At 45.7% G+C, this 25,691-nt stretch overlaps 4 protein-coding genes across 5 annotated transcripts; 2 read left to right on the plus strand and 2 right to left on the minus strand.

Annotated features, from left to right (window-relative positions):
• Positions 1-595: 595 nt before the first annotated feature.
• LOC117848194 (uncharacterized) lies at positions 596-2,361 on the minus strand. The gene has a single exon (XM_034729526.2). It carries the CDS (start codon positions 1,927-1,929, stop codon positions 775-777), a length of 1,155 nt encoding a protein of 384 aa, XP_034585417.2. The 5' UTR covers positions 1,930-2,361; the 3' UTR covers positions 596-774.
• Positions 2,362-3,139: 778 nt separating this feature from the next.
• Positions 3,140-8,539, minus strand: LOC117849687 (probable serine/threonine-protein kinase WNK2). Its single transcript, XM_034731329.2, has 9 exons — positions 8,284-8,539; positions 8,128-8,165; positions 6,936-7,163; positions 6,441-6,664; positions 6,203-6,360; positions 4,863-5,043; positions 4,711-4,791; positions 4,464-4,610; positions 3,140-4,378 (listed from the first exon to the last, which is right to left on the minus strand). Exons 1-9 carry the CDS (start codon positions 8,356-8,358, stop codon positions 3,567-3,569), a joined length of 1,944 nt encoding a protein of 647 aa, XP_034587220.1. The 5' UTR covers positions 8,359-8,539; the 3' UTR covers positions 3,140-3,566.
• A 2,444-nt stretch (positions 8,540-10,983) lies between these two features.
• On the plus strand, positions 10,984-15,160 carry LOC117850944 (uncharacterized). The gene is made up of 15 exons (XM_034732833.2): positions 10,984-11,398; positions 12,054-12,195; positions 12,288-12,396; positions 12,479-12,622; positions 12,821-12,925; positions 13,274-13,357; positions 13,491-13,606; positions 13,699-13,800; positions 13,881-13,994; positions 14,079-14,135; positions 14,224-14,290; positions 14,369-14,422; positions 14,509-14,583; positions 14,690-14,725; positions 14,829-15,160. Exons 2-15 carry the CDS (start codon positions 12,167-12,169, stop codon positions 14,940-14,942), a joined length of 1,206 nt encoding a protein of 401 aa, XP_034588724.1. The 5' UTR covers positions 10,984-11,398; positions 12,054-12,166; the 3' UTR covers positions 14,943-15,160.
• Positions 15,161-17,219: 2,059 nt separating this feature from the next.
• On the plus strand, positions 17,220-21,662 carry LOC117849795 (uncharacterized). Of its 2 annotated transcripts, none has more exons than XM_034731485.2 (9): positions 17,220-18,122; positions 18,442-18,497; positions 18,573-18,655; positions 18,884-18,962; positions 19,455-19,565; positions 19,986-20,095; positions 20,201-20,284; positions 20,988-21,025; positions 21,108-21,662. In XM_034731485.2, exons 1-9 carry the CDS (start codon positions 17,273-17,275, stop codon positions 21,113-21,115), a joined length of 1,419 nt encoding a protein of 472 aa, XP_034587376.1. In that variant the 5' UTR covers positions 17,220-17,272; the 3' UTR covers positions 21,116-21,662. The 2 variants fall into 2 exon arrangements, with proteins under 2 accessions (XP_034587376.1, XP_034587375.1); XM_034731484.2 differs by having other exon boundaries at positions 17,224-18,122; positions 21,130-21,662.
• Positions 21,663-25,691: the final 4,029 nt, after the last annotated feature.

Genomic DNA, 25,691 nt, shown 5'->3' on the forward strand with positions numbered 1-25,691 from the left:
CCAATCTGTCACCCTTTTGCGGTGGCAACATGTATATATATACACAAAAAAAAAATTCTTGGATGAGTGAGCTAGGCTGAGTCAGGTCAGTCGTCCACAAGTGCTGCAGCAGCACTGGAACCCACTCCCTGTCGTCTCATCCTCCCATGTGCCTCCCACCCAACACATTGCACTGCAGGCTAGCTTGCAGACCACCTGTCTCTCTCTATCTCTCTCATATCATTTCCCTAATCATGCAGTGCTGGCAGTAAGATCTCTAGCTCGGTATCTCCCTCTCTGTCAATCATGTTTACATGTAAATAACTGAAGCAGCTTGTTGTCCATATGTAGCATGCACAAAGTCAACATCCAGTCTACCAGGAGCAGCTCATTTGCTGCTGCTTCTTTTACCTCAACTCTCAGATACTAGTGTTAATTAGATAACTCTCAGATAACTGTTGATAAAAAAATTAACTAAACTACAAAGTTAACTGCTCTTCTCTGCTGTAACTCCTGGTGAGAAAATTCAGTAGCTTCTGCACATAGAGAGAGACTGTGATCCTGACCTCTCTTACTGCTGAACAATGCAATGCGACAGGATTGTGGCAATGGCCTCTTAGCTTAATTTCAAGAATTATATATATCCAATAGTTATGTAATTTCTTTTCCAAATTACAAAATCAAAGAAAAAATTTCTTACTCATCAACTTTTGGTTCACAGGCATTTTCGCTGACAGACAGTCTCATCAACAACATGGTAGCAGCAGAGACCCAGCTAGCAATGTCGTAGCTGTCTCAGTCGAGCTTCCACGCGTAGAGGTACAAGCAGAAGCCGGCGGTGGCCACCGTCCCGTCGAGCATCCCCGCCGCCACCGCCGCCGGCGCCGACGCGCTGGACAGCACGATCGGCCGGAAGATGAAGAGCGCCGGCCGCGTGCCGGCGCTGAAGAGCCAGTCGTGCACGTCCCAGTAGACCTCCACCTTGGCCCGGCTGAAGGTGACCGACTGGTTGCCCCGGAACTTCCACTGCAGGTGCTTCACCTGCACCGCCTCCTCGCCGTCGATGGCGATGCTCATCTCCATGTCGGCGGCGTCCCCGCCCTCTCCGCCACCGCCGCCGCCGCACTCGATGGCGATGTCGTGCACGTCGCCCTGGTCGTGGAACCGCGCCTTGGCCGCGAACCGCCGCCGCCCGAACACGTGCTCCCGCCGCGCCACGGGGACGGCCTCGGCCTCCGCGGCGGCGCACGCCGCGCGCCGGAGCGCGTCCCGCCGCATGTCGCCATGGACCAGGACCACCTCGCCGGCGGCCTCCAGGGCGACGTAGTACCCGCTCCGGGGCTCCGGGATCCCGGCCCCGAACCGCGCGCGGCGGAGGTCCCAGAGCACGCGCACCGTCGCCGGGGCCGTGGAAGCGCCGCCGCAGAGCTCGACGCGGCGCGACCCGGCGCGCCGCCAGAACTGCCACGGCCGGAGCTCGACCCTGCACTCCGCGGAGGCGCCGTCGGCCCCGGAGATGGCGACGGCGAAGGCGTGCGAGAGGAGGTCGCGGGACCAGGACACGGTGACGACCCGCGAGTGGCCCGCGATCTTGGCGCGGTAGACGGAGGCGGTGACGGCCTTGCCGGGCTTGTGCCCGTTGGCCGGGACGTCGTCGACGGCGGCGAGGTCGCAGGACGACGGCGCCCCTTGCTGGTCGCCGCTCCGGTGCATGTAGGCCGACACGTGGTCCTGCATGGCTACAGCCGCGGCAGCGACATGTAGCACGCAGTGTCCTTGCGAGCTAGAGAGATGAGAGGAGAGTCGAGGACGGGAAGGAAAAGGAAGTGGAAGGAGAGAGAGGAGGGCGCAGGGGAGAAGAAGAGAGGAATATATACTACTGCTTCTGGTGTCTGCTTGGCTCTTGCAGAGATGGGAGGAAGGAGGTTGTTGCGGCGAGAGAAGGAACATGTATGATAGCAGGGGTGGGTGATGAACTGACGATCATGGATCACTATTCTATTCGGCTTGGCTGGATACAGGCAAAATGCTGAATAATTGCATTGGATTCATGTGTTGTTCGATGATGGGCTTGTTTGTTGGATGCATGCATATGTGTATATATATCATCATCACCACATCTTTGAATACAAAATATATATTTATAATTAATACAGCTACATCAGTCAGCATGGTGATTTCGGATTTGATTTTGTTCTGTTTCTCTTGTCTGTGCCCATTTCAGTTCATTGCTCCTTGATTAGCGCTGATATCTAATCGTCGCTATTGTTGTTTTCATGTGCATCTGGGCATGTATCCTTCTTAATTGGTTTGATGCATGCATGTATCGGATCCATGACAGAGGCTTTGTTTGTGGGGCGCATACCATCATCATTAAACACCTTCATGAATGCAATGCAACATGTTATTAGATAGAGATGTGCAGATTATCATCTCTCTCGACTTCAACAGGTTAACATGCGTACTCAAATTTAAAACTTTGATCGGAAAGTCGCCACAATGCAAAAATAATGAAGTAGTGTATCATAGGGAGGGAGGAACACTTTATACCTTGCAGTAACAATTTGGAGCAAGGCAACCTAGTATGGCTACATGTAATCTTTTGTTAGTGCTATATGTGTTGCACTCACCTGCTGCCTGTTTAGTCCCAAATAAAACCAGTTCTAGTGGTCAACAAGTCTCCACATCCTTCCCTTATTACATGGAGGGGATGAGATCCCAAGATATGGGTGACAGCATAGCATTGGAGGGTGGCCCTGCTTGTCACTCCCACTGTAACACAGATCCAAATTCTATGTGCACACCATTCCTAACCCAACCAGCTGGGTTGCAGAGCCTCAGGTTTCAAGTACACATATTCAGATGCACAACTGAAAAGAAGTGCACAAAGCCAGGCATATGCATGTGAGATCTGGAGCATGCATGTGTTGCACAAATGGTTGTTTATCATCCACTGGCCACTCCAGATCTGCTACCTCATCACTGGGACAGGGAGTGGAGAGTTCCTCCGCAGCTTCAGCAGCCTCCACGGCACACTTGCAATTAACAAATATATACATCTATCTGTATATGTGTGTGTGCAGACAATCATAGAAATGAGTGAACCAAGCATCAGTATGTGCACACATATGGTACAGCTCTAAGAACCTAGGGAACCATGTGATCCAGAAAATAATTGCACTTTAAGTTTTGTCATTGCAAGTTTGGAACAGCTCAAACACTGATGTATATCCTTGGCAGGTCAAAATACAAAAGAAACAAAAGGAAGGAAAAAAAAGGGAGGCACTCCTTATCAACAATTCAGGCACACAGCGGCATAGTGGTATCTGCAGATTTCATTTGGTGAGCAGGAACTTCAACTTGCCTTCAAAAACCTCCACACAGTTTGATTACTATTTAGTGCTTGGTCAGTGAAACCTACACACAAGCACTTCTGCTTCTCCATTATATCAAAAAGCACAATGAAAAAGACTACCTTTTGCACAACAGAGATCCCCTTTTGCACAACAACAATTGTAAACAGCTCCTTGGTGTGAGTATGTATAAATCTACCAACACTCAGGGAAGATGCACAGGGAACAGTTTAACTAAAGTTTGTCGCCTCTGATTTTCTCATCCATCTTCAAGCGGCACCTAGTTAAGGTCTCTTCGCGGTCCTCTGCAGGTACACTTTTCAACATGTCCTCTATATCAGCCTTGTGCTTCCTTTGCAGTGCACTGAGCTCTTTTTCCTGCTGAGCCAATAAGCCTATTAACCTCTCAGTAACACTTGCTACCAGATGCTGATCACAATTGTACTCCAGCTCGTCATCTAAAAGGTGAGGGCTGCTACTGGCAGAAGCTCCTCTAGAAATGCTGTCGACCACAGATGAGTTGGACAAGTCCACAGATGACGATATTCGTTCAAAGATACCTTCCACGGGGTGGATGGAAGAGCCAAAGGATTGGTAGTCCTTATCTTTTGCGCTCACAATGTCATCTACATTATTCCTCTTTGGTATTCCATTGGCAATATTATCACTAATTTGAGGCTCCCCCACCACTGATTGAGATATTTCACCGTCTCTCCTAGGTGAGTCCGACCAGTACTTCCGTCCAGAAGGAAGCTGTTCTTGAAAAAAGCCGTTTTGTGAGGCATCAATCTCATTACGTAATTCAGAAGTTCCCTCATCATCTTCTGAACTATGGGTCTCAGAATGAGCACCTTCATCCCCTTGGTTGTCAACTGACTCCTCTGCTGCCCAATCAGGAATATGCGCACGTATCTCAGCATCTATCATTTCTGCAATAGCTGTTACGTCTTGGTCTGTTAGATCCAGCTGCACGACCATCTCGGTTGCAACACTGATTGAAGTGTCAGCTTCAATATCAAATGGGAAGTGGATGTTTTGGGCATGACCTGTGCATTGGAAGGAAAAATGGATAGAGGAGAAGTACCAGATTAACAATACGATGATAACTCAACAAGATTTTATCATAAAAACCTGTTGAATCAGCAATGCGCAGCTTCAAAAATATTGTATTCAAATCCTTCCGTTGACTCTCAACTGTGATACTTCGACCAATTGACGCATGTGGATCCACAGTGTCATGTCCATAGTTGTCATTAGAATGCGAATCTGACATACTACCTGCATTTTACGATAAGGTATAAGGAGAGAAGCCTCAAACCAGTGAATCATTAAATTGTTGTCACATTTGTCAGGTCATCACACTTCTTCATGACTATACCTGTGCGTTCATGGCAGCCCCCGGATGATGTTACTCTGTCATATCTGTAACTTGTGCTTGGCTTTGGACTGCCAGCAGTATCTGCCATTTTCAGAGAAAGTTTACTGAAATCTCCATTAGTAACATGAGATAGTGCAAATTCAATCACATACCTGATGCATTAATATTTGGATGCAGTGGATAGAATATTTTTTCATCACTAACATCTAAGAGAAAAGGATCCATTAAAAGTTCTTTTGCCGAGAGTCTTTCAGGGGCTTTGGCAATGCACTTCTCAATAAATAATTTCACTTCAGGATCATCAATCTTAGTCAACGAACCAGGCTTCTCACCCTGTCATACCATATCAAGAGATTACGAAGTGAAAAGGTAATGTCACTCGACTGTACTATGACAATCGATTCGATGAAGCATAGATTTCCTAGGACACACAGGGCATGAATAATCATATAAATCCATTTAATAGAGCAGAATATAAGCTAATCCAACATATGCATACTCTATAGGTATGTTCAATCCACTCAAGAAAAAGGGTGGCAAAGAAAAGCTATTCCTCCAAAACATGAAATTGCTGGCTAACAAACTAGTTTGTGATTTGCGTAAAAAAAATGAATTCTTTGAGAATGATGGCATCCACCAGTATGACTCTATATGTTTGACAGCAGGTAAGACAACATAGTAGTAGGAAACAAGACAACCACATTGCTAGATGCAGCAGCTAGGCACTACCCCTCGATCCATTATAACAGTTCAAGCACTAGCGGTTACTGATGTAATTTTATGAACAATAATACTAAAGCTGTAAAGCACGGGCATATAGAATAGCACACAGCCACCACAGGGATACATGTGAAACCACCTATGGCTTAGGTGTTATCCATCACCATTACAACAGTTCAAGTAAATCTTGCTAGCGGCTACTAATGTAATTTCTATTCCCTGCTGTGCTTCCAGCATAGCACTCACTAATGAATAACCCTATTTTCTCACTTAAAAACTGCAGAGAATTTTAAAAAGAAAATTCAAGTTTCATTCAGACCACAGTGGCATATGCTGGCAAACAATGAACAGACACTTCAGCAAGAAAAAAAAAACTCCATTGAAGCCTATAAGATCTTTCCGTATCAAGAACATTAATTGTTCTTTGCATAGATGTATTAGTTAGAACTTTTATCTTGATGATACACCTTTGAATAATTTCAGCACACACAAGGTTTGCAGTCTCACAAATTGCATTAGAAAGATGTACTTTGTTCGTACACAATAATATATGGTTCTCAGTTCACTGTAATGATAAGATATAACACATTATGCCATAAGACATTGTCTAAATTTTGCCCTAATCATAGAACGTGAATAGTCTCATAAAGACAAACTGAGTAGATTAAAAAAACAGTAATACAAAGGGTAAGTAGACTAAACGTGAATAGAGTCTCATAAAGACAAACTGATTGGATAAAAAAACAGTAATACTAAGGGTAAGTAAACTAACATCGGATACTTTCTTATATATCTGTGCTGCATTCGAACATTCACAATACGGATATTCAAACGTAACAAGCTCCAGTAAACACATCCCAAATGCATAAATATCTACAAGCTCATTATATTCCTCATCATAGAGTTCCGGTGCCATGAATTCCGGTGTACCTATGAAGAATAGAGGTCACATGAGAATATCTAAATGCCTCATGAAAAAATTAGAATATTTGATCAGACAAACTCCTTACCAATAATACTATGAGCTGAACGTGCATTATCCAGGATAGTGGCTAAACCAAGGTCTCCAATCTTTACCTCACCTTGGTTTCCATTTACAAATATATTATCGCATTTTAAGTCTCTATGGATTACTGGTGGGTCGTGGCTGTGCAGGTAGACAAGACCACTCAAGATTTGTCTTGACCATTTCTTTAAAGCTCTAATGTCTACCTTCTTGTGCTTAATGCGGTACCTAAAAAAAAGAATGCGATATATATAAGGCTCAGCAAGAGAAAAGGTCATGCATTTTGAGAGACCAAACATGCATATAGTTTTAATTTGATTCATATCAATGTTGCATGCTTTTAGTATTGGTGCAAACATGACATATTATCATGCATCAGGGGGGCAGGATATTGGGTGACAACAACAATGTCAACCTAGATGGTTTTGGTTACTTAATTTAGCATGCGAAAGCATCTGAAGGACAACAAATATAATCAAAGGGGCATAAGAGAACGTACTGGCGCAACGTTCCTGATGTGAAGACCTCGGTGATGAAATTTATATTGTTATTTTTTCTATCAAGCCATGAATTGTAGAATTTTATTATGTTTTTATGCCTGAGGGTCTTGAGCAACCGCACTTCTGATCTCAACCTCTCCAAATCATCATTGTTTCGAAGTAAATCACCAACTTTGATCTGGTTCCAAGCAACTTCTAGCCCTTCAAGTTGATCGAAAGCTTTGTATCTATTCCAATAAAATCTAAATCAAGGATCCCAAGTGCATAGAATTAGAGCAGATAACAGAATATAATTATCACTGGATTGAAATATCATGGACATAGCACACAAGTCTGGATACCTTAAAGTATAAGTTGCTTTGCTTTTTCATCACGACTAACAAAAATAATTTTTCAAGCGAAATGCATACACACTTGACATTGATGCTACCATAAATAAAAAATAATAGCATTGGTCTTTTTGCAACTTATAAACAATTCTATTATCAGCACCTAAAAACTAGTACTCGAAGTGACCAATGCATCAAATGCATAGAGATTCATGTGGCACAAACATAGTTAATTCCAAGTATCTGAGTCATTTCAATGGCTACCATGAAAACTTACATGTCAAAGACATGTATCCTGCACATAAAAAGCAAAAGGATTTTAAATATACAAAAAAAATTACACATCTAGTCGCCTATTTCATGAGACAAAATAAGACGGCTAAATAACTACAGCAGCCATGCATGTCTCAAATCACTGACTGGAAGTGACATACCAAAATGTTAACTTGATGAGCCTAGGACAGCAGGTAAAAAATGAAATGGGGGAACTGAAACGGAACAATGCACTGAAAAAATCGCAACAAAGCAATGCCAGTTGCGTATTTAAATGAAAGAGGGTCAGAATTTGCACACAAAGGCAACACATGACAGACAGACAGACAAACAGAGTATCATACGCCCCACGAGGCCACAAATAGAGGCATCTGGTCTGGGCGATGAGCGCGTCAGAAAGCACTGAACCGATCCAAATGGCGCAGGCCATCGCTGAGCAAAGAGCCGAGAACCTAACAAAATCCCCCACGGCATGGACCGCATAAAAATGGGATCTTTAATCGATAGCTCGAAGTCAAACGGTCCCCCGGGGCGGACTCCAAATCGGAATCAGACGTCAAAGGCCTGCGGAATGGAAATGAAAGGATACACCGTCTTGAAGGCGCCCTTGCCAAGAACCTCCGTGTACTGCAAGAGGGGCGGAATGCGTCAGCGCGGGGGCGGGCCGAGGGATCAGAGGCGGAATCGAGCAGCGGCGGGGAGGGAAGGGAGAGAATCAGAGAAAGGTGGTCGGGGGAGGCATTACCCGCCCGTAGCGGCCGGTGGGGTCGACCTCGGCGAACTCCGGCTCCGTCTCCGGCTCCGGCGGCGTGGACGGCATCGCGGTGGTGAGGGGGGGCGGGACGGCGGTTTGGGAGGGAGCTTGCCTCGCCGTTTTGGGACGTCGCGGTTGGGCGCTTAATTGGGATCACAGGGGGCTCGCGGTCGGCTCCCTTTCCGGCCGGAAAGCAACCTTTCTGAGTTGGGAGTTTGTGACCCGCCCGACCCGACTCAGACCCAACCCAGACGAGAAGAGACACTGGCGTCTGTGATTGAGCGAAGGAGACGAAGGTCAGAGTCACAGGCTGACAGGCTCCGTCGCTTGGAAGTTGGAAGAATCATCACTATCTCTTCTCCTTAAAATATTTCTTTTCTTGGCCTGACAGCGTTTTTTACTCCTCCAGAATATAGCTACTCTCGGACTTTTTCAAAGTCAACTTTAACCGTGAATAGAGAAATAATCATAAATACTAATTAGTAGATTCATCATGGAACCAAGTATTATAATATGTAACTTTTTTATTTGAAATGAATCATTTTTGAGGTATTGTTGGTTAAAATTAAAAAGATTTGACTTTTAAAAAAGACTAAACGTATCTATATTTTGGAACAAAGGGAGTATAATGTAAGTGAGATTAATTTTTCTTTTTTAGAGTTCAGGATCACTTTCTTTTTTTTGTGATGAGATCAAATTTCATTAAAAAGGTACTCCCTCCGTTCCAAATTGTAGGTCGTTTTGACTTTTCTAAGTTCATAGATATTATTATGCACCTAGACACACACTATATCTAGATGAAACTAAAAAAGCTAAAACGATCTACAATTTGGAACGGAGGAAGTAAAAATTATATATGGACCTGTAAAAAAATATAGTATATTTCTGAGTATTTTTTTAAACACGGTATAGACATAAACGTATAACAAGTATATATTTTTTTAACAAGAATGTATTGGAGTCTAGCATATTTTCTACTCCCTCTGTTCCAAATTGTCTATGTTCCAAATTGTAGGTTATTTTAACTTTTCTAGGTTCATAAATATTATTATGCATCTACATACCTACAATTTGAAACGGAGGGAGTAACATGTATTGGACCAACCTGTGTCCATGTGCATGTGATTGCAGTATTTTGCGAAGTGACGATGTACGACTTTCCTCGAGACTTTTATTTTTAGATTTTTATTGTTATTAAGACAAACTAGGCACACGTGTCATATGAATTTGACCTAGCCAATCTGACTAGAGAGGCATGGTCCACACGTAACTTGCCTCGTGGTTGAGGTGATTCTTCTTTTCTTTTTCGCTGAGACTTATTTCCTATGTTTTCTTGACTAAGTGTTCGGCAAGTATCTTAAATGCGTATATTTCTAGAACAAACGCTTTGACCTTTTTCACTACGTGATTTCTCTAAGCATTGATGGTAGTACTATGGTGTATATACAGGGATTTCTTCATTGTCCTTGTGGCGTCCTTTTTAGATTGCATCTCCGTTCCCCTTTTGTGTGATGTTAGGCATGACCAATGGTTGAGAGGCTTTGAACGTTTATACGTTTTTTAGAATCTTAGACTCAATCTGCACCGTATGTGAGGGATATTTCTTTGACGTCCTTGTTGCGCAATAAATTGTTGTTGCTTTTCAGGCCTTGGCATAGAAAAATCATAATAATGAATTGAAAATTGGTATGCTTTGATACATGGTACCACCTTATATAGAAATTTTACTAAAAAAATCAACGGTCCAATGATCTACTTTTAAAACATGTACATACAATGACTCGTCATAAACTTAAAAATTACAATGTTAGTGGGAGTGTAACATTTTTAAATTTTAGTTAATATTTAATTTTTTATTGAAAATTTGCATTTTTGTGTGTGTTGGGGGGCCTCTTGGCCCCTATGCGTCTATGATCCCATGGCTACACCGCTACGTGCATACACTCAACTTTATGAACATATATGTACCCATACGTAATATAGTAAGTACCTCTGTAGTTCTTATTAGGATCGATGAAGTCACTTCATAGACCTGACTGGTACGCTTTGAAATAATGACACCATAGTTCTTAGAATATAAACTAAAAAGGACAAACACACCTGTGTATTATGATAAATATGTTCCATCATAATATGGCTAATAACTAACTAAGCCAACTGTTCGTGACTTAGGCACTTAATGATTATAATTCAAAGCCAGATAAAGTCCCCTCTATGAAAAGAAAAGGAAAGTCATGTAAGCCCATCCTTTTTGTGCAATAACGTGCTGCCATGCCCGTGTGTTGGCCTTAAAAACAATCAACAGTTGCCATTAATAAAAATTAAAATATTTTTTGCGGGCATACAAAAGAAAAATGTTTTTTTTGCAAATCATAAAAAGGAAAAATGCTTGGAACCTACTATTTTTTTTTACACAACAACACATGGATCATGCTCTTCTTCCGGCCTGTGTCCAACTCCAACACGAGAGATCGATGGTGGAGCTGTCTCGGCCCATACCATACCGTGCACCTCTGCCGTGACGTGCGTGGCACGTGTGGCTCCCGCGATCGGACGGCGGGATGGAGGAGGGCGTGTCGGCATCGGACGGCCCGGCCGTCCCCGTCGCGGAAGAGGAGGGGCCAGGTTGCCCGCCGCGGTTGGTCGGGTTGGCTGGCGGCCTTGGTGGTGGTCTGTTGGCACGGCCACGGCAGAGACGGGCGGCGTCCGCGTCTCTCCCTGTCGTCTCCAACTTTCCCTTTGGTTTTGGGCTGTGGTTGCCTTCCCCTCCCCCTCCGCCGCCTCCTTGATCGATCGGATTGCTCCTCCCTCCGTTCCATCCATCCCAACTGACATTGCCGCGGCGCGCACGACTTCCGCCCTGCCCACCGTCCGCCTCACGCATATATACGCGCGCGCCTGCCTGCCTCTCCTGCACGCCCCTGCCTGCCCGCCCGCCTCCCCACGCGCTCCACTCCTCGCCCCTTCCTCGCCGACGCCGCCGCGGCGGCTGATCGGCCGGAATTCGGACGGGGGCGTTCGGCGCCCGCTTCCCTCGATCGGAAGGCCGGCGCCGCGGGGATTCAGCTCCGTCCGGCGGCAAGGGAGCTCGCCGAGGTCGGAGCAGGTTTGGTTTGCCGCAAAAGCTTCCGCCTTTCCGCCCTCCGCTTTGATTTGGTTCGATTCGTCGTACTGCCCACTTGTAGTATAATATCATCCCGCCGTCCAAACAAAGATCTCTTCTTTTTTTTTCTTCTTCTTTTTATTATTCACTTCAAAAAAAACAAAGATTTGTTTTTCTAAGCGCCGCGGGTAGGTGATTTGGTTGGTCTTGGGATTGGGATTTCAGATGCACGGGGCTTCTGCTACTTGCTACAGCTGCGAAAAGAAAAATTAAACATAGATAGGCTGTTCTCGGTTTCGAATTTGGGGCTGCCGTTTTGCGTCCTACAAACAGCAATTAATTCAGCTGTTTCTACTGGTGCCAACTCCGTACTTGGGAGTACCTGTAATTCCGTAGAGGAAACAAGCTGTCTGCATTTGATTGCTAGGGAAACTGAAATTGCTCTGCAGCAGTTCATTCTACACGCACAAAATCTTGTAATGCTACTGTCTGTGAGGCTCACTTAACATATACTGAGGAAAAAGGGTGTAATGGGCGTTGCTCATATTTTTTATGCAGTAGCAGGCCAACTATTCTGCTTAATTGTTAGCTCCGTACGCGTTAGCTATGTAAATACACAATTCTGACTATGGATTGCCACTGTCTGTGTTTCCTCCAGGCTTCCCTTTTTTGATTTCACAAAGCTGACGCCATTATGATCTCACCAAATGAGGCTTAGTATTTGTCAGTTGCAACTGTCTTGCTCCTCTAGCTGCATCCTTGTACTAAAGCATGGCGAAACTCACAACTCTTGGTCGTAGGTTTGTATACCTATTCTTGTCTTTCCTTTGTCCATGAATTCCCTGTCCGCTATTTTTGCCCATAATTCTTTCTGTCATGTTGGTGCTTGCAGTGTCCTTAGATTTCCAAATGAAAGCATGAGGCTTGTTATGGTAACGATTATTGGAGCCGTCCTTGGCTTTTTCATTGGAATTTCATTCCCTTCTGTCAGCATAACAAAGGTATCATGATAATGATGTCAACGTAACTGTAATATTTCCACTAATTGTAAGGATATACTTATGTCTGTTTGATATCTGCCAGCTTCACTTCCCAGCTAGTTTTGTTTCATACATTGAGGACAAAAACTCTGGGCTGACTACCCAAGCTATACTAAATCATGCTTGGACTTCTGCCAGAAATGCAAGGGGAAACGGTACCGAACCAACTTCAAACAGTAGTTTAAAGGTTTGTAATATTACTTTGCTATACTACTTGTTAGTCATGATGGGCCGTTTGAATGATATCCATTAAACACGGCTTCTCCTTGAATACTTGATACTTGTAAAAAAGTTAATAAGTCATTTACTCTTTCCTGATCACTATTTTGCTCACAAATATTTAGTTTATTCTTACTGACTGAGATTTTCCTTTGATGATTTTTAGATTTATGTCCCAACCAACCCCAAGGGTGCAGAGAGGCTAGCACCAGGTATTGTTGTACCAGAGTCTGACTTCCATCTGCGCAGGTTGTGGGGAGAGCCAAGTGAGGTATATTTTCTTGCATCATCTCACCGTATTCCTCCAAGAGAATTTGAAGTATTTATTAGAGCTGAACATGTCGAGAAGTATTCTGAAAACCTAAGTTTCTGTCTCTTTGATGATTCTCTTCCAACGTGCTATAAGCATAATATGCTTGTTCTTTCTTGATTTTTTTTTGCATTTCCAAATTTATGCTTTATGTTTCTTTTGACATGTGCTACAAGCATATAGAGTGCTTAATGTCACTATTCTTTGCTGTGTTGACAAATGATTCAAACCGAAGAACCTAACTTTTGCACTGTTCCACATTTTGTTGCTTGCAATGTTGTATGCTGAAATTTGATTTTGAATATACAGGACCTGCCCTTCAAACCAAAGTACCTTGTTACCTTTACTGTTGGAATTGCGCAGAAGGAAAATATAAATAGAGCAGTGAAGAAGGTAATTTTGCCAATAGCATTAGTGAGCTGAAACAAAATGCCTTTCCCTAGTTTTGATGAAAATGAAGCCATTGGTCCTTATATGGCATTTTATTTAGATCAGCTACCTGATTATTTCATTCTTGGTGCTGCAGTTTTCTGACAATTTTGCAATTCTGTTATTCCACTATGATGGTCGGGTGACTGAGTGGGATGAATTCGAGTGGTCAAAGAGAGCCATCCATATAAGTGTCAGGAAACAAACTAAATGGTATGTTTCTGTGCTCTAGTGTACTGATTGTATTTCAGTTGCTTCAAAATAATTGCTGGCTAAGAGATTTGTTTGTCAACATACACCTCTAGGTGGTATGCCAAGAGATTTCTGCATCCTGATATCGTGTCAGCTTATGAATACATATTCATCTGGGATGAGGACCTTGGGGTGGAGCATTTTAACGCAGAGGAGTATGCCTTAATTCCCCACACTTCCTCTCAGTGCTTCTTGACTTGACTCGGTTACATATTATAATGGTGTTGGATTGCAGGTACATCAAACTTGTTAAGAAGCATAATCTGGAAATCTCTCAGCCTGGATTAGAGCCTGATCGGGGTTTAACATGGCAGATGACCAAAAGAAGAGGTGACCGTGAGGTTCACAAGTGAGTGTAAATCTGATCTGAAGCAGATACTTGTTTATTCTATTATTGAGGTCTGGTGTTTAATTTTAGCATCATCTGTTATAGGGATACAGAGGAGAGACCGGGCTGGTGCTCTGATCCTCATCTTCCACCTTGTGCCGCGTATGCGTTCCGTCCCAGTTCCCATCATATTATCACCAGATTATCATGCTTTACACAGAGAGCTAACTTTGGTATCTTTGATGTACAGATTTGTTGAAATAATGGCTCCTGTCTTTTCTAGAGATGCATGGAGATGTGTGTGGCATATGATTCAGGTTTGTCTGTTGTCCTTTCACTTCTGTCCTCACTCTAACCTCCTTTACATAATTGTTCAATATTGCTTATGGGTGCAGAATGACTTGGTTCATGGTTGGGGCCTTGATTTTGCTCTCAGGAAATGTGTGGAGGTATGTTTTGCTTGTGACAGAGTTCTACCTTTCTAGCAACCTGCTGTCCTGAATGTGCTCAATGAATGAGATCATTACTTGTGCAGCCTGCTCATGAAAAGATTGGAGTTGTTGATTCACAGTGGATAGTTCACCAAGTGGTTCCTTCTCTTGGGAACCAGGTAAGGAAAAATGCTATCTGTTTGTACTTTCTTCAGATTGACAGTCACAATCGCAACTATGTATTTCTTACCTTTTCCCTACCATCATATATGCAATAACTCACAGGGTCAGTCAGAAAACGGGAAAGCGCCGTGGGAAGGGGTACGTTTACTATCTGAAAACTTGTCACTGAATTCTGTCGCTAACGACCTTGTGGTCATCTTGTTGTTCTTGGGGGTTCACAACACTTCTATCTGTCGTCCAGGTGAGGGCGCGGTGCAGGAAGGAATGGGGCACGTTCCAGACGAGGATGGCGGAGGCGGAGAAGGCGTATTACAAGATGATGGGCATCACCCCTCCAAACTCCACGCTCGTGTAGCTCTCGATACTACAATGGTGGTGGCGGTGCTGGGTGGGCTGATGACACTGGGTACCACTTGATATATAGAGGTATAGATGGTGAGTGCGTTTAGCTGCTGATGAGGAGGTCCTTGTGTAAGTAGATGCGTGGTGAATTTGTGATGGGAGGCTTGTACACGAGGATGTTATCTGATCTATATATATATATATATATATATACCAACCGATTGTTCTGCAGCGTCCTGTGATCCTGTCTCTTGAGCCCATTTTGCTGATGCTCAACTGTTGTGCGCTTGTGCTTGAACGCGTGGATTTTCATCGTGCTTGTGAGTTCTGTTCGAGTTCTGCGATTCCTCTTTGAACTTCAGTGGGATTTGCGCCCCCTTACTAGGGGCGCGTTATCGTTAGTTTCACGATGTGTCGCTGATTTCATCTGAGCCGTCCGCTGCAGATCTAATGGTTGGCCTGTCCCATGAGGCTTCCCCGCCGATGACGAAACGCACCACACATGCACACAGACTTGATGCCCCCGCTGTCGCATGAATTGCCACGGTATCTCGAGCAATCTCACCTAGAGTAGCATACCTTATTTTTACAACATTCCTTATATTTTGGATTTTGGATATCCTAATAAAAGTTTGTTTGAGACCTCAAGCTCCAATTTGGAGGGTTAATAGTCAATTAGCCCTTCCAATACAGCTAAAAGTAGCTAAAAGCATATAATGGATGGAAACGGACTGAACACCCCACCTCCAACCCTATCCACAGCTGGAGGACCATTCCAAAAGGAGTGGGATGATTTTTCTTTGTACCTACCTAATCTTTAGTTCATATATCCAAACAGCTTGGACTAATTTTTAGCTATCTACCTTTTAGCTAGCTAATTTTTAGTCGTAGCTAATTTTTGATCTAGCCCATCCAAATAGGATCTAAGGGTATCATCTATAAAGTTACTGCTCATTTACGTTGGTGGGTGACATTTCATATACACATAGACACAATGAAATATTAATTCATCAATGGTACAAGCTTTGCAGTGTTGTGCACCATAGCACCACCATCCGCACATTCCTACCACATTGGCCACCTACCACGCCTCAGCTCCACAATGGTAGAGTCGACATCGTCACCCTCAGAGCACAAAATGTACATCATCCTTCTGAAGCCACGACCGAACGCTTTAACCATGGACGATGGCACACGACAGCATTGCCATCTGTCCCTCCACCCTTATGAGACAATCGCCTCATGTGAGCTGCAGCTAGTCTGCTCACATCTTCGATGCCTTTGCCACCTAATTGATGAAGAGGTGAACGCCAACAACGACACGAACATCCTAAGCAACCCTAGCATATGCCTCCGATGTAACAACAAGCTCGGTGAGACACCTCCCCTCCAGATGAAAAGCAGCAACACTATCGTTGTCGTTGACGATGGTGTACAGAAAGCTAGTCGCTTGACTGGCACGCTATCAAAGCACTTAGGATTGACTGGAACTAGACATCTTTTTTAGTCGTCATCAATGATTCTAACTAAGGGCAAAGCTACATAGGGATATAAGATAGGATGTAGGGGTGCATATGTACCTACACCAAAAATATAAATCAGTAATTAGGATCAATTTTTCACCATATAAGTCCATATATGCCAGAGAGGCGCAACCTCCTTCAATTTAATCGAGTTACAAAGTTTGCAACCGTGATGCTATGATTCGGCCATACTTCATGCAATCGACACGGTGGTGCGATATGCATAGGGTCGATGTGTTCTTCGTCTCCCTCAATTATGAAAGAGGTGGGTGACTATTGCTACTATATTGCGACAAGCAATATTAGTTAACAAGTATCACGTAAACTCTGCTTGCGCTTTTCTTCGAAACATGTGAGAGAATTGGATTTGCAAAGATCAAGAGTGCAATTATTGAAAAGGGGGCAAACATGCCCAGCCTTCTTTGGAGGCTAAATAACCCTGACCGGTGAACTCCACCCTTGGAGTTTTACCTGCACTACGGCAGCTCCCATTTTGGGGTGCTCCCTCGCACCCCGTCGAGTGCATTTGTTAGATGCACAAGCAACGATCCAATTGCCGTCACTCCGATCATGAAGTATCGCACAGTTGTCATTTTAAACCTCCATTCATCGCACCAAACAAATTATAGAATTCAAAATCATTTTTCTATTATACCATTCCTTCACACCAATTACTCCGACCAAACGCGCCAAGTACGTAATATTTACTGGAACTGAGATAATAGGTTATCATCTGAGCCGTCCGCTGCAGATCTAACGGCTGGGCTGCCGCACGAGGCTTTCCCCACCGATAACGCAGCGCAGAGGCGCAGAACAACTCATGCCTCGACCGGGAGCCATGGCGGCGGCGGCGGCGCTGCTGCCATCCTCCTCGTCGCAGCTGCTCCGTCTCCCACGCCGCTTCCTCTCGCTCACCGCGACTCCCTACCCGCTCTACTACGATCTCATCGTCCACCGCCCCGCCGACCCCAAGCCCCCCAGATCCTCCTCCGACGCCGGCGGCGACCGCCAGCCGCAGTCCGCCCCAGACGAGCAGACGCTCGACCGGGCCAAGCGCCGGTACCTCCGCAAGCGCCGCAGCCGCCTCCTCCCGGACCCGGACGCCGGCGCCAAGCCCTCCTCGTCCTCCTCGTCGGAGTTCGTCGAGCTCCGGCCGGAGGTGGTGGACTTCCCGCGGCTCCACGCGCGCGAGGAGGCGCTCTACTTCCACGACACCTTCGCCATGCCGTGGGAGAAGGACAAGCACTACCGCATGCTCTACCGCCTCGAGAAGAAGTACTTCCCCCACCAGTCGCTGGACAACGCATTCGTCCCCGCCGACGCCGGGCCGACCTCCGACGCCGACAGGGGCCTCGTCTTCTTCGACGACGAGAAAAAGGAAGACGACGGAGAGGACCGGGTGGTCGATAAGAAGGACGGCGACAACGACAAAGGGGAGGTGCTGGAGAGGAAGGTGGAAGACTTCTTCAGGTCTCTGAGGAAGGGCCCCGGCGAAGCCGAGGCGAAGGCCAAGAGACCGGCGGCAGCGCGAGCGGAGCCGCGGCAGGTGAAGCGCGAGGTGCCAAGGGAGGAGGAACGGCCGCAGCCATATCTCGTGACCAGGACGACGGAGCTGCCACCGAGATGGGACGGGCCGGGCGGGACCGTCGTGCTCATCGACAAGCCCAAAGGTGATGCCTTTCCCCTCCCCTTTTCTGCATTGCAGGTTCTCGTATTCATATTCTTACGGGAATGCGATCCAGTTGCATCACTCTGAGATTAAGATAGCAGTAGTGTTCTAGCTATTTTATCTGGTGCACCACATGTATTCCTTTTGTGAAATGTGAGCAATTAGCGCAACAATTACACAGCTAGTCATGGCAATATCCTGTCAAGGCAGAAAATTAGTTAATGTGCGGACTGGATTTGCTTGGGGGCATTGTTGTATTAATTTACCCTGTTACCTTCTGTCCTGATTTGTTCATTTGAACTCGCCTTTTTGCTAATCAGGATGGACTTCGTTTACTGTTTGTGGAAAGTTGCGGCGCTTAGTCAAAGTGAAAAAGGTGATATCAGGGCTTTTCAGAATTCAGTATTAGCTCTTAGTACTAAGAATGTGTTTTCAATATTTTTGGTGGCAGGTTGGACATGCTGGTACTCTGGACCCCATGGCAACTGGATTGTTGATTGTTTGTGTAGGAAAAGCAACCAAAATAGTCGATTGGTATGCCTTATAACCTTTTGATGAAGCTTATTCTTGTGGACACTGGAACAATATTCCTGTGCTTTATCTTACTTCAATTTTGCTCTAGTATGTTAGGTTTTTGGGATAAAGTAAAATATGGACGACTCTGGAATAATTGGTTCTGATGCTAGCGTTATTTATCATCACTCCATCTCTAGCACTTTGCTGTAAAATTTTTTTTTAATGAATGATTTCATGCTTCTGAAGCTACCAAGGAATGGTTAAAGGTTATAGCGGTGTTTTCCGACTTGGAGAAGCCACATCAACCTGGGATGCAGATTCACCAGTATGTATCCTAGCATCTCTATGATGATCTGCTGAACATTCTTCTATTCAGGGATTGCAAATGGATCTAAAATTATTGTATGGACTATGGAATATGGGGAAGCAACCCCAAATACCAACTTATTAGGTTCACAGTTAATTATGCTTCTGTTTGATGTTACTGAAAAAGTATATTGAAATATCCTATCCTGAAAAGAAGTTTATCATCTTATATTCATGTATAATCTACATATCATTTAGTTGGCGACTTAACCGGTGCAAAAATTTATTGAATCCTATCTTTTGTTCTTTATAAATGTCAGAAATTACAAACTCTATTTTTAGATCTCACTAGTTGATTGTGTGCAATCTCAACCTTTCCATGAAATGATTATCTAAATCCATTTGTGCTTTCGCAAATCTGATTCTGCTTACTTAATTTTTTTATATCAACTTTTGTTCAAATTATCTGTGTTTCTGCAATTCTGCTTGCCTATTATCCTTCTATGATCAGGTTATCCAGAGGGAACCATGGGAACACATCAAAGATGGAGATATTAGAAAGGCAGCAGCATCATTCAAGGGTGAGATATGGCAAGTTCCTCCGATGTTTTCTGCCATTAAGGTACACTATCCTTGTATCTAAAGCCTTTTTCCCATTTAATTTTTTAAGAGAATGTTGCTAAAGTTAAAGTTGTTTGTGGGAGTTGTTAGCTATCTGTTATGCATGAATGACAGTCTGCTCAGCAGTTTACACTTTTGGATAATAAGCTACAAGCCACTTGAAGTATATTGTTTATTCTATAAAAAAGAAAAAAAATAGATAAGGTTCATATAGGTTACAGTTGTCGCATTATCTCAGGACTTGTTTATGTACTCTGCTTGCTCTAAATAATGACATATGGAATAGTTGGTCGTGATACAACTTGATATTACTATTAGATCTCGGTGTACTGTCACACTGCCTATTACTCAATGTTTATCAACCATGAAATCACGAGTTCATAAGTTGTGTTGTTTTCTTGTGGTTGATAATGTGTATCAGGTTGGCGGTGAAAAGATGTATGACAAAGCAAGGAGGGGTGAAACAGTAGAGCTTTCACCAAGACGTATATCAATATACCAGTTTGACATTGAGCGCAGTTTGGAAGACAGGTTCTTACTTTCCTCTTTTCCTACCTTTGAATATGTAGTGGATTCATATCTGGATAGTGTTTATATGATTGTCTGAACTCATGATTTTTTTTTGGATGTCTACAGACAGAATTTGATATTTCGAGTTACTTGCTCAAAAGGAACATATATTCGGTCCCTCTGTGCAGACTTAGGGAAAGCACTTGGCAGGTTTGTTCAATTATTCTTGTATTAGCCTTATTTTCTTTTTCTTATGTGTGTGCAGTCTGCATATATGAGTATCAGCATGTATAATATCTATAACTGAACAAAAATGTTAGGATTACATTCAGATTTACTTTTCAGGTTCTATAAAGGTCTGAGTCCGTAGGATTGTGCAATATCCCTTCACTTACTGTGATCCTTTTATGTCACCAAATTGCTTTATCTGCCCAATCTAGTATTGAGTTTCATTGAACACCCTAGGTCCAAAAGTTCGTGTGTTTCAGCCCTTGCTTATGCACCCTGTAAATACTCTCTATCAATTCACTTGAAGGGTTTAACTGGCGTACCGTTTGGGCCAATTGGCATGCACACTAAACTGCTCAATTTAAACTTGTCCCTTACTATGGGCTGAAGCTTGACATTTCAATTTTACTAGTATTTTTCATGTCATTGGACTGGAGTTTTTTATTAGCTATTCTACTGAAGCTGACTTGTGTATAGTATTTGTTCCAATAAGATTTAAAATCCTAAATGCTTACTCCTCTTTTTCTGGATGTAGTTTAAGATACACTCTTATCTTTTGATTGTAGAATAACCCCATGCTATTTTTTTTTTTCATTTTCATTTTAGTTAATGTTCTTACCCGTCTCCATCTCGGTCATGCTAATACATTTCAGTGACTAAATTTAATTTATATGCTTTCCTGCAGCTGTGCTCATTTAACTGCCTTGCGGAGAGACTCAATCGGTAATTTTCGATGCTGTGTATCTTTGCTACTGTCTACAGTGTTCAATAGTTCTAATGAAGTGAAAACTTGTTCCCTGTGAAGGTTTGTAACGCTTACTTTGCAGGTGAATACAAAGTCAATGATGCTTGGAACTTTGATGAACTGGAAGAACAAATTAACAAGGGATATTTATGAGCATTAACCATGCCTTCTGGAAGGTGCCAGTGAGCTAGATTACATGGCCGCCCATGGCACTACTAGAAATTTAGGTCAACGTACCTTGAGTAGATGTGTGTGTTGAATCCTGAATTGGGCAGCCATCTCACTCCCAAGGCTGTCAGCGTGGATTGGGTGGACGTGAAGAAATGCACACTCGTTCAGTTCTTTGCATTTATCTCAACCGTTGGCTTTCCAAACCAAACCCCAATTCTCAATTGAGGGGGGCACCAGAGTCTTACCTCGGAGCTGAGTCAGCTGACTATTCAAGGGATGGAGAGACAGTTTTTGTTTACTTGTTTATGTTGCTTCTCTCAGTTTTTTCATGAAAAAAAGATTGAACAATAGGTCTTACATGACGGTTTGATTTGATATGATATGTACACATTTTCATGAAAAGGTTGGGTTATATGTATTACAAAGATGACTTTGATTTGATCATGTTCTCCAAGATTCATTCAAGGAAATCTGAAAAACAGTAATATAACATGTAACAGGGATAGTCAGAGTGTTTGTGAGAGATGTCCATGGTTACTCGTCACTCAGGGGCACCCATGGCTGTACTGCCGCCTACTGATCACAATGAGGTTACATGAACATTAGTGCCTATCCATCTCTTTATCCAGAGGTACTCATCTTTGTTCAGAGCCTGACGCTGAAAATGTTGGAGAAACTGAAAGTAGTTGACGCATGAACATTTTTTTTTCTGTTTTGGTTCATTTCGTCTTTTTTAATACTTAATACTCGAGATACACACACACATGAGTAAAATACTAGCGGGCATGAGTAGGACAACCAGATGGACATAACCTTGTGCTGGTTCTTAAAAAAAAATGTAAAACTGCGAGAATTCTTTAGTGTAATGTCAATCGGAGCTGTGCCCGTTGGAACCGCAAAGGTTGCATACTGTGCAATTTCGATCGTAGAATTTTGATAGCTGGAATCATGACGGTATGAAGCAAGGTTCCGTTCGGCGTCCGGGTCCTGGTCGACTTTGCTTGCATCATGGCGGATGCGGGTACGGGAGTCAAGGGCGCCTATGTGGGCAGAGGCGCAGGCGATGGAGAAGCGCTTGTCCTCGATCCGTCACAAGATTTGTTAGCGACCTCTCCTCTCCATGGCGACCGACGACGAGAAACTCTTCCCTGGCCTGAGCTCAGCGGCCTCGCTCATGGCGAAGCACGCCAAGGCCGAGGCGGAGGAGCGCTTGCTCTTGATGCGTGAGCACGTGCGGCTCGCCTCCGGATTTCTCGGGCATGAGCGAGGCCGGCCGAGCGGCGGAGGCGGAGAGGCTCCGGCAGGAAGCCCTGGAGGAGGCGCGCCGCCTCAAGACGGCGGGGGACCTCGACGGCGGGAGGTGGCGGGAAGGAGAGGCTCGCATCCTCGACTTGGACCCCAAGCAGCAGAGCGGCATCTACTCCAACAGATGCTCCGCCGTCGACCTCGCGACGTTCGACCACGACGAGGAGTGTAAGTAGTCTCCTGATTACTTGTGCTCGAATCCGCAATCCTACTGCTAGCGCCCTTTGGTCCGATGAGATTTACGGATGCGGTCTACCACAAAGACCAGACGGTCAAGCTTTGTGGGGGCAGTGAACATCTTATCTGTCAAGATAGCCTGCTCCGATCAAAGTGTATGGCACTGTCATTGCAAGAGACAGCATTGATGATCGGTGTGTTTATCTCAGAGACCATTGCCAACTCATGAAATACAAGGTAATTAAACAAAGAATGCATTACGCTGTAATTCTTGCAGGATAAACCATTGACCTTGACTGGCCCAAAACGAGGACTTGCGTTGCTAGATGACAATTCCGTTGAGATTGATCTGAAAATCAAGGACCATCAAGGGCAGGACAGAGAACTCTTGCAACTAGGCTGAGTACCGTGGACGTGATGTATGCAGTTGTGAGAGGTGCAGTGGAGGCAACTATCGCAGTAGAAGTTGTTGAGGGAGATTATTTTGTTGGGAAAATCACCGCCCACACCACCAACGTCAAGAAAAGTCTCGTGCTTTACGACAGCAAAGTGGCTGGTGATGGCCATGGCGAATTGTTGCAACTTAGGCGGCCCGTCGTATCTGTCTCTGTGAAGGATATGCTGATAATCGTTGCAAACACTGGGGGTGGTGAATCTGTAGGCAGAATTGCGTTTACTCCAAAGGTCAAAGGTGGAGAAGAAGATGTAATGGATGTTGGTGCATGCCAGTAAGATGAGCGTGAAGGTTGCTTGGTCGTCGCCGCAGAGATCGAGCGCCCCGCGCCTCGCAAACGCATACGCCGGCCGGTGGCGCGCCTCGCCGGACGGAAGCTGGCATGGGCTTCCATCAGCGACGCCGCACTCGAGCGACCGCGGGAACGTGTAGCTAGGTCCGGTCGCCGGCCGCGGAGAACGGGAACCGGCGCTCTCGGGTGCCTCCGTGAGCCGCGCGCGACGACGATTGCCGGGCTTAGGGGTGGACGGCACATCAAATACCGTCCGGGGTGGACGGTAAATGAAATACCGTCCACCCCTTGGCCTCTCTTGGCCGCCAGATCGGCCTCGTGCGGCCTGAGATCGACCTGACTAGTCGCCGGCCTCGAGACCTCTCGTCCTCTCCGCAGTCCACAGTCCTCGCGTGCCTGGCCGCCGTTCGCGCGTTCGCGCCCCGGCGCCGCCCGAGAAGGCCGCCCTACTGGCTGGCTGCAGAGCTTCGTCGGCGATGCTGGCTCCTGCGCGCCCGCGCTGTTCGTCACCACGAGCTGCCCCTGGCGCAGTCGCGACGGCGCCGAGCCGGAACACGGCGGTGCACCATCCGGCCGTGCCCCTCACCGCGGATCGAGGCCGTTGTACTGAACGCAACGCGGAGCACACCCAGGGACATGCACGGACGGAGACGTCATGGGATTGAAGACGCCCTTGTGCTCGGCTCCTCCGCGGATGCCCGCTCAGCTCGCAGGCGCGCTTGGCTCAGCTCGGCTCGCAGGCGCACAGGCTCAAAAGGATCGGAGGCTCGATGCCCGCTCTTCCCCAACGGATGCCATCCCCTTCTTCGTCGCGGTCCTCGACCGAGTCTTCGGCTCGGCGGTGACCTCTCCCGATCCCTCGCCGCCAACCGCCGCCAACCCACCGGATCCTATCCCCTTCTTCGCCGCCAACCTCCCCCAACACCACCTCCGCGCTTCATTCCGACGACCTTATGGACTCCCGCGGTTGCCGTCCACCGCAGCCGAACCGCCGGAGCGCATCGCCTTCTCCCTCGCCGCTACTCTCGAACCCAGCCTCGAGCAAGCCACCTCCTGCCCGTGCGTGAGTGAGCTGACGAATCCGCCGCCGCCGCCGGATCCCGTCTCTGAAGTTGGCACCTCCGGGCATCTGATGAGATGAGCGAGCCGAGCGAGCCGTGGACGGAAAAACAGTCCTGTACCACGCGGACGGAACGCGAGCTGAGCGAGGGTGCCTCCGTCCGATCCCACGCGGAGGGCATCGGGCGACGGACGGCACCGCGCCCAGTCTGCAGCCCGGCTTTCCTGCGGAAAAAAATTCCGTGCAGGAGTCTACAGCTCGACCTGTGCAAACCCTGCTCCCGATGCTAGCCATCTGTCCACCTAGCGAATCGGACGGTAGGCTGGTGGAACGACTCGTCCCCTCCGCTCCTCCCGGGAATCCCGACGGTTCACGGCTCGGCTGGGCCCATAAACGCGGCTTCCTCGCTTGGTCGTGCCGCCTCCCCTACTCGCGATCCGTGCCACTGACGCTCCTGACAAGCATCGCAAGATCCTTTCCGTCCTCGTCCAAAACTAATCTCAAGCCGTAGGACGTCCCCAACCCGCCGGCCTCCGCCTCGCTGTCGCCGCGCTATGCCTCCTAGGCGCGCTCGTCCGCTGCGGCGAATGTGCTTGCCTCGAGAGTCCCCGTGCTCAGCTGAGCCTGAAGACAGATAAGGCTTTCATTGAGCACTCATGGTGTTCTGCATAATGCCCTACTAAAAAAATCAAGTTAGAAGATGCTGACTTTGTGGAATCAGTCCAGGTCGATGTTCAAGAGGACTGCAGTCACTTCTCCAGCGGCACTTGCAGGGTAACAGCATAGTGATGCAACGTGATGGATGTGTTTTCTGGAATGTGTTCAAAATTCAGAAATCCAGGTCCGTGTGCAAAAGAAGATTCTGCAATGAGTTGATCTATCTCTCCGTCTCTTGGCCTTTGGATAAGTAAGGCAGGAAAGGTGGGGGCTTGTGTTTCTAGACAATGGCCATTCAGTTCAGGATCCGTATATTGTAGTGACCAAATTACAATTGTACATGGATGTCATTGTATTGACATAATCAAGGTGTCAATGTATGATGTCTGCATGTACAAAGATTTTGTATTGACTTAGTGTCCATGTACAGAGATTTCAATCAATGTATAATGTATCTCTTTATCTGAAATATACGCATGAATGTTTTGCAATCCGCAACATCGAGCACCTAATTGTTAAAGGTGTTGC

Source organism: Setaria viridis, chromosome 3 (assembly GCF_005286985.2).
Source record: "Setaria viridis chromosome 3, Setaria_viridis_v4.0, whole genome shotgun sequence".
NCBI classification, from domain to species: domain Eukaryota; kingdom Viridiplantae; phylum Streptophyta; class Magnoliopsida; order Poales; family Poaceae; genus Setaria; species Setaria viridis.

Bases quoted from the DNA above. Each gene is read 5' to 3' on its own strand.
- LOC117849795 (XM_034731484.2), top strand. From the start codon at position 17,273: ATGCCTCGACCGGGAGCCATGGCGGCGGCGGCGGCGCTGCTGCCATCC. The intron at 18,498-18,572 runs GTGATATCAGGG...TTTTGGTGGCAG, and splicing joins GCTTAGTCAAAGTGAAAAAG to GTTGGACATGCTGGTACTCT. The intron at 20,285-20,987 runs GTTTGTTCAATT...GCTTTCCTGCAG, and splicing joins TTAGGGAAAGCACTTGGCAG to CTGTGCTCATTTAACTGCCT.
- LOC117849687 (XM_034731329.2), bottom strand. From the start codon at position 8,358: ATGCCGTCCACGCCGCCGGAGCCGGAGACGGAGCCGGAGTTCGCCGAG. The intron at 7,164-8,127 runs GTATCCTTTCAT...TTATTGGAATAG, and splicing joins AAGGGCGCCTTCAAGACGGT to ATACAAAGCTTTCGATCAAC. The intron at 4,792-4,862 runs GTATGTGATTGA...TGAAAATGGCAG, and splicing joins TCCAAATATTAATGCATCAG to ATACTGCTGGCAGTCCAAAG.
- LOC117848194 (XM_034729526.2), bottom strand. From the start codon at position 1,929: ATGTTCCTTCTCTCGCCGCAACAACCTCCTTCCTCCCATCTCTGCAAG.
- LOC117850944 (XM_034732833.2), top strand. From the start codon at position 12,167: ATGGCGAAACTCACAACTCTTGGTCGTAG. The intron at 12,926-13,273 runs GTATATTTTCTT...TTGAATATACAG, and splicing joins TGTGGGGAGAGCCAAGTGAG to GACCTGCCCTTCAAACCAAA. The intron at 14,423-14,508 runs GTATGTTTTGCT...TTACTTGTGCAG, and splicing joins CTCTCAGGAAATGTGTGGAG to CCTGCTCATGAAAAGATTGG.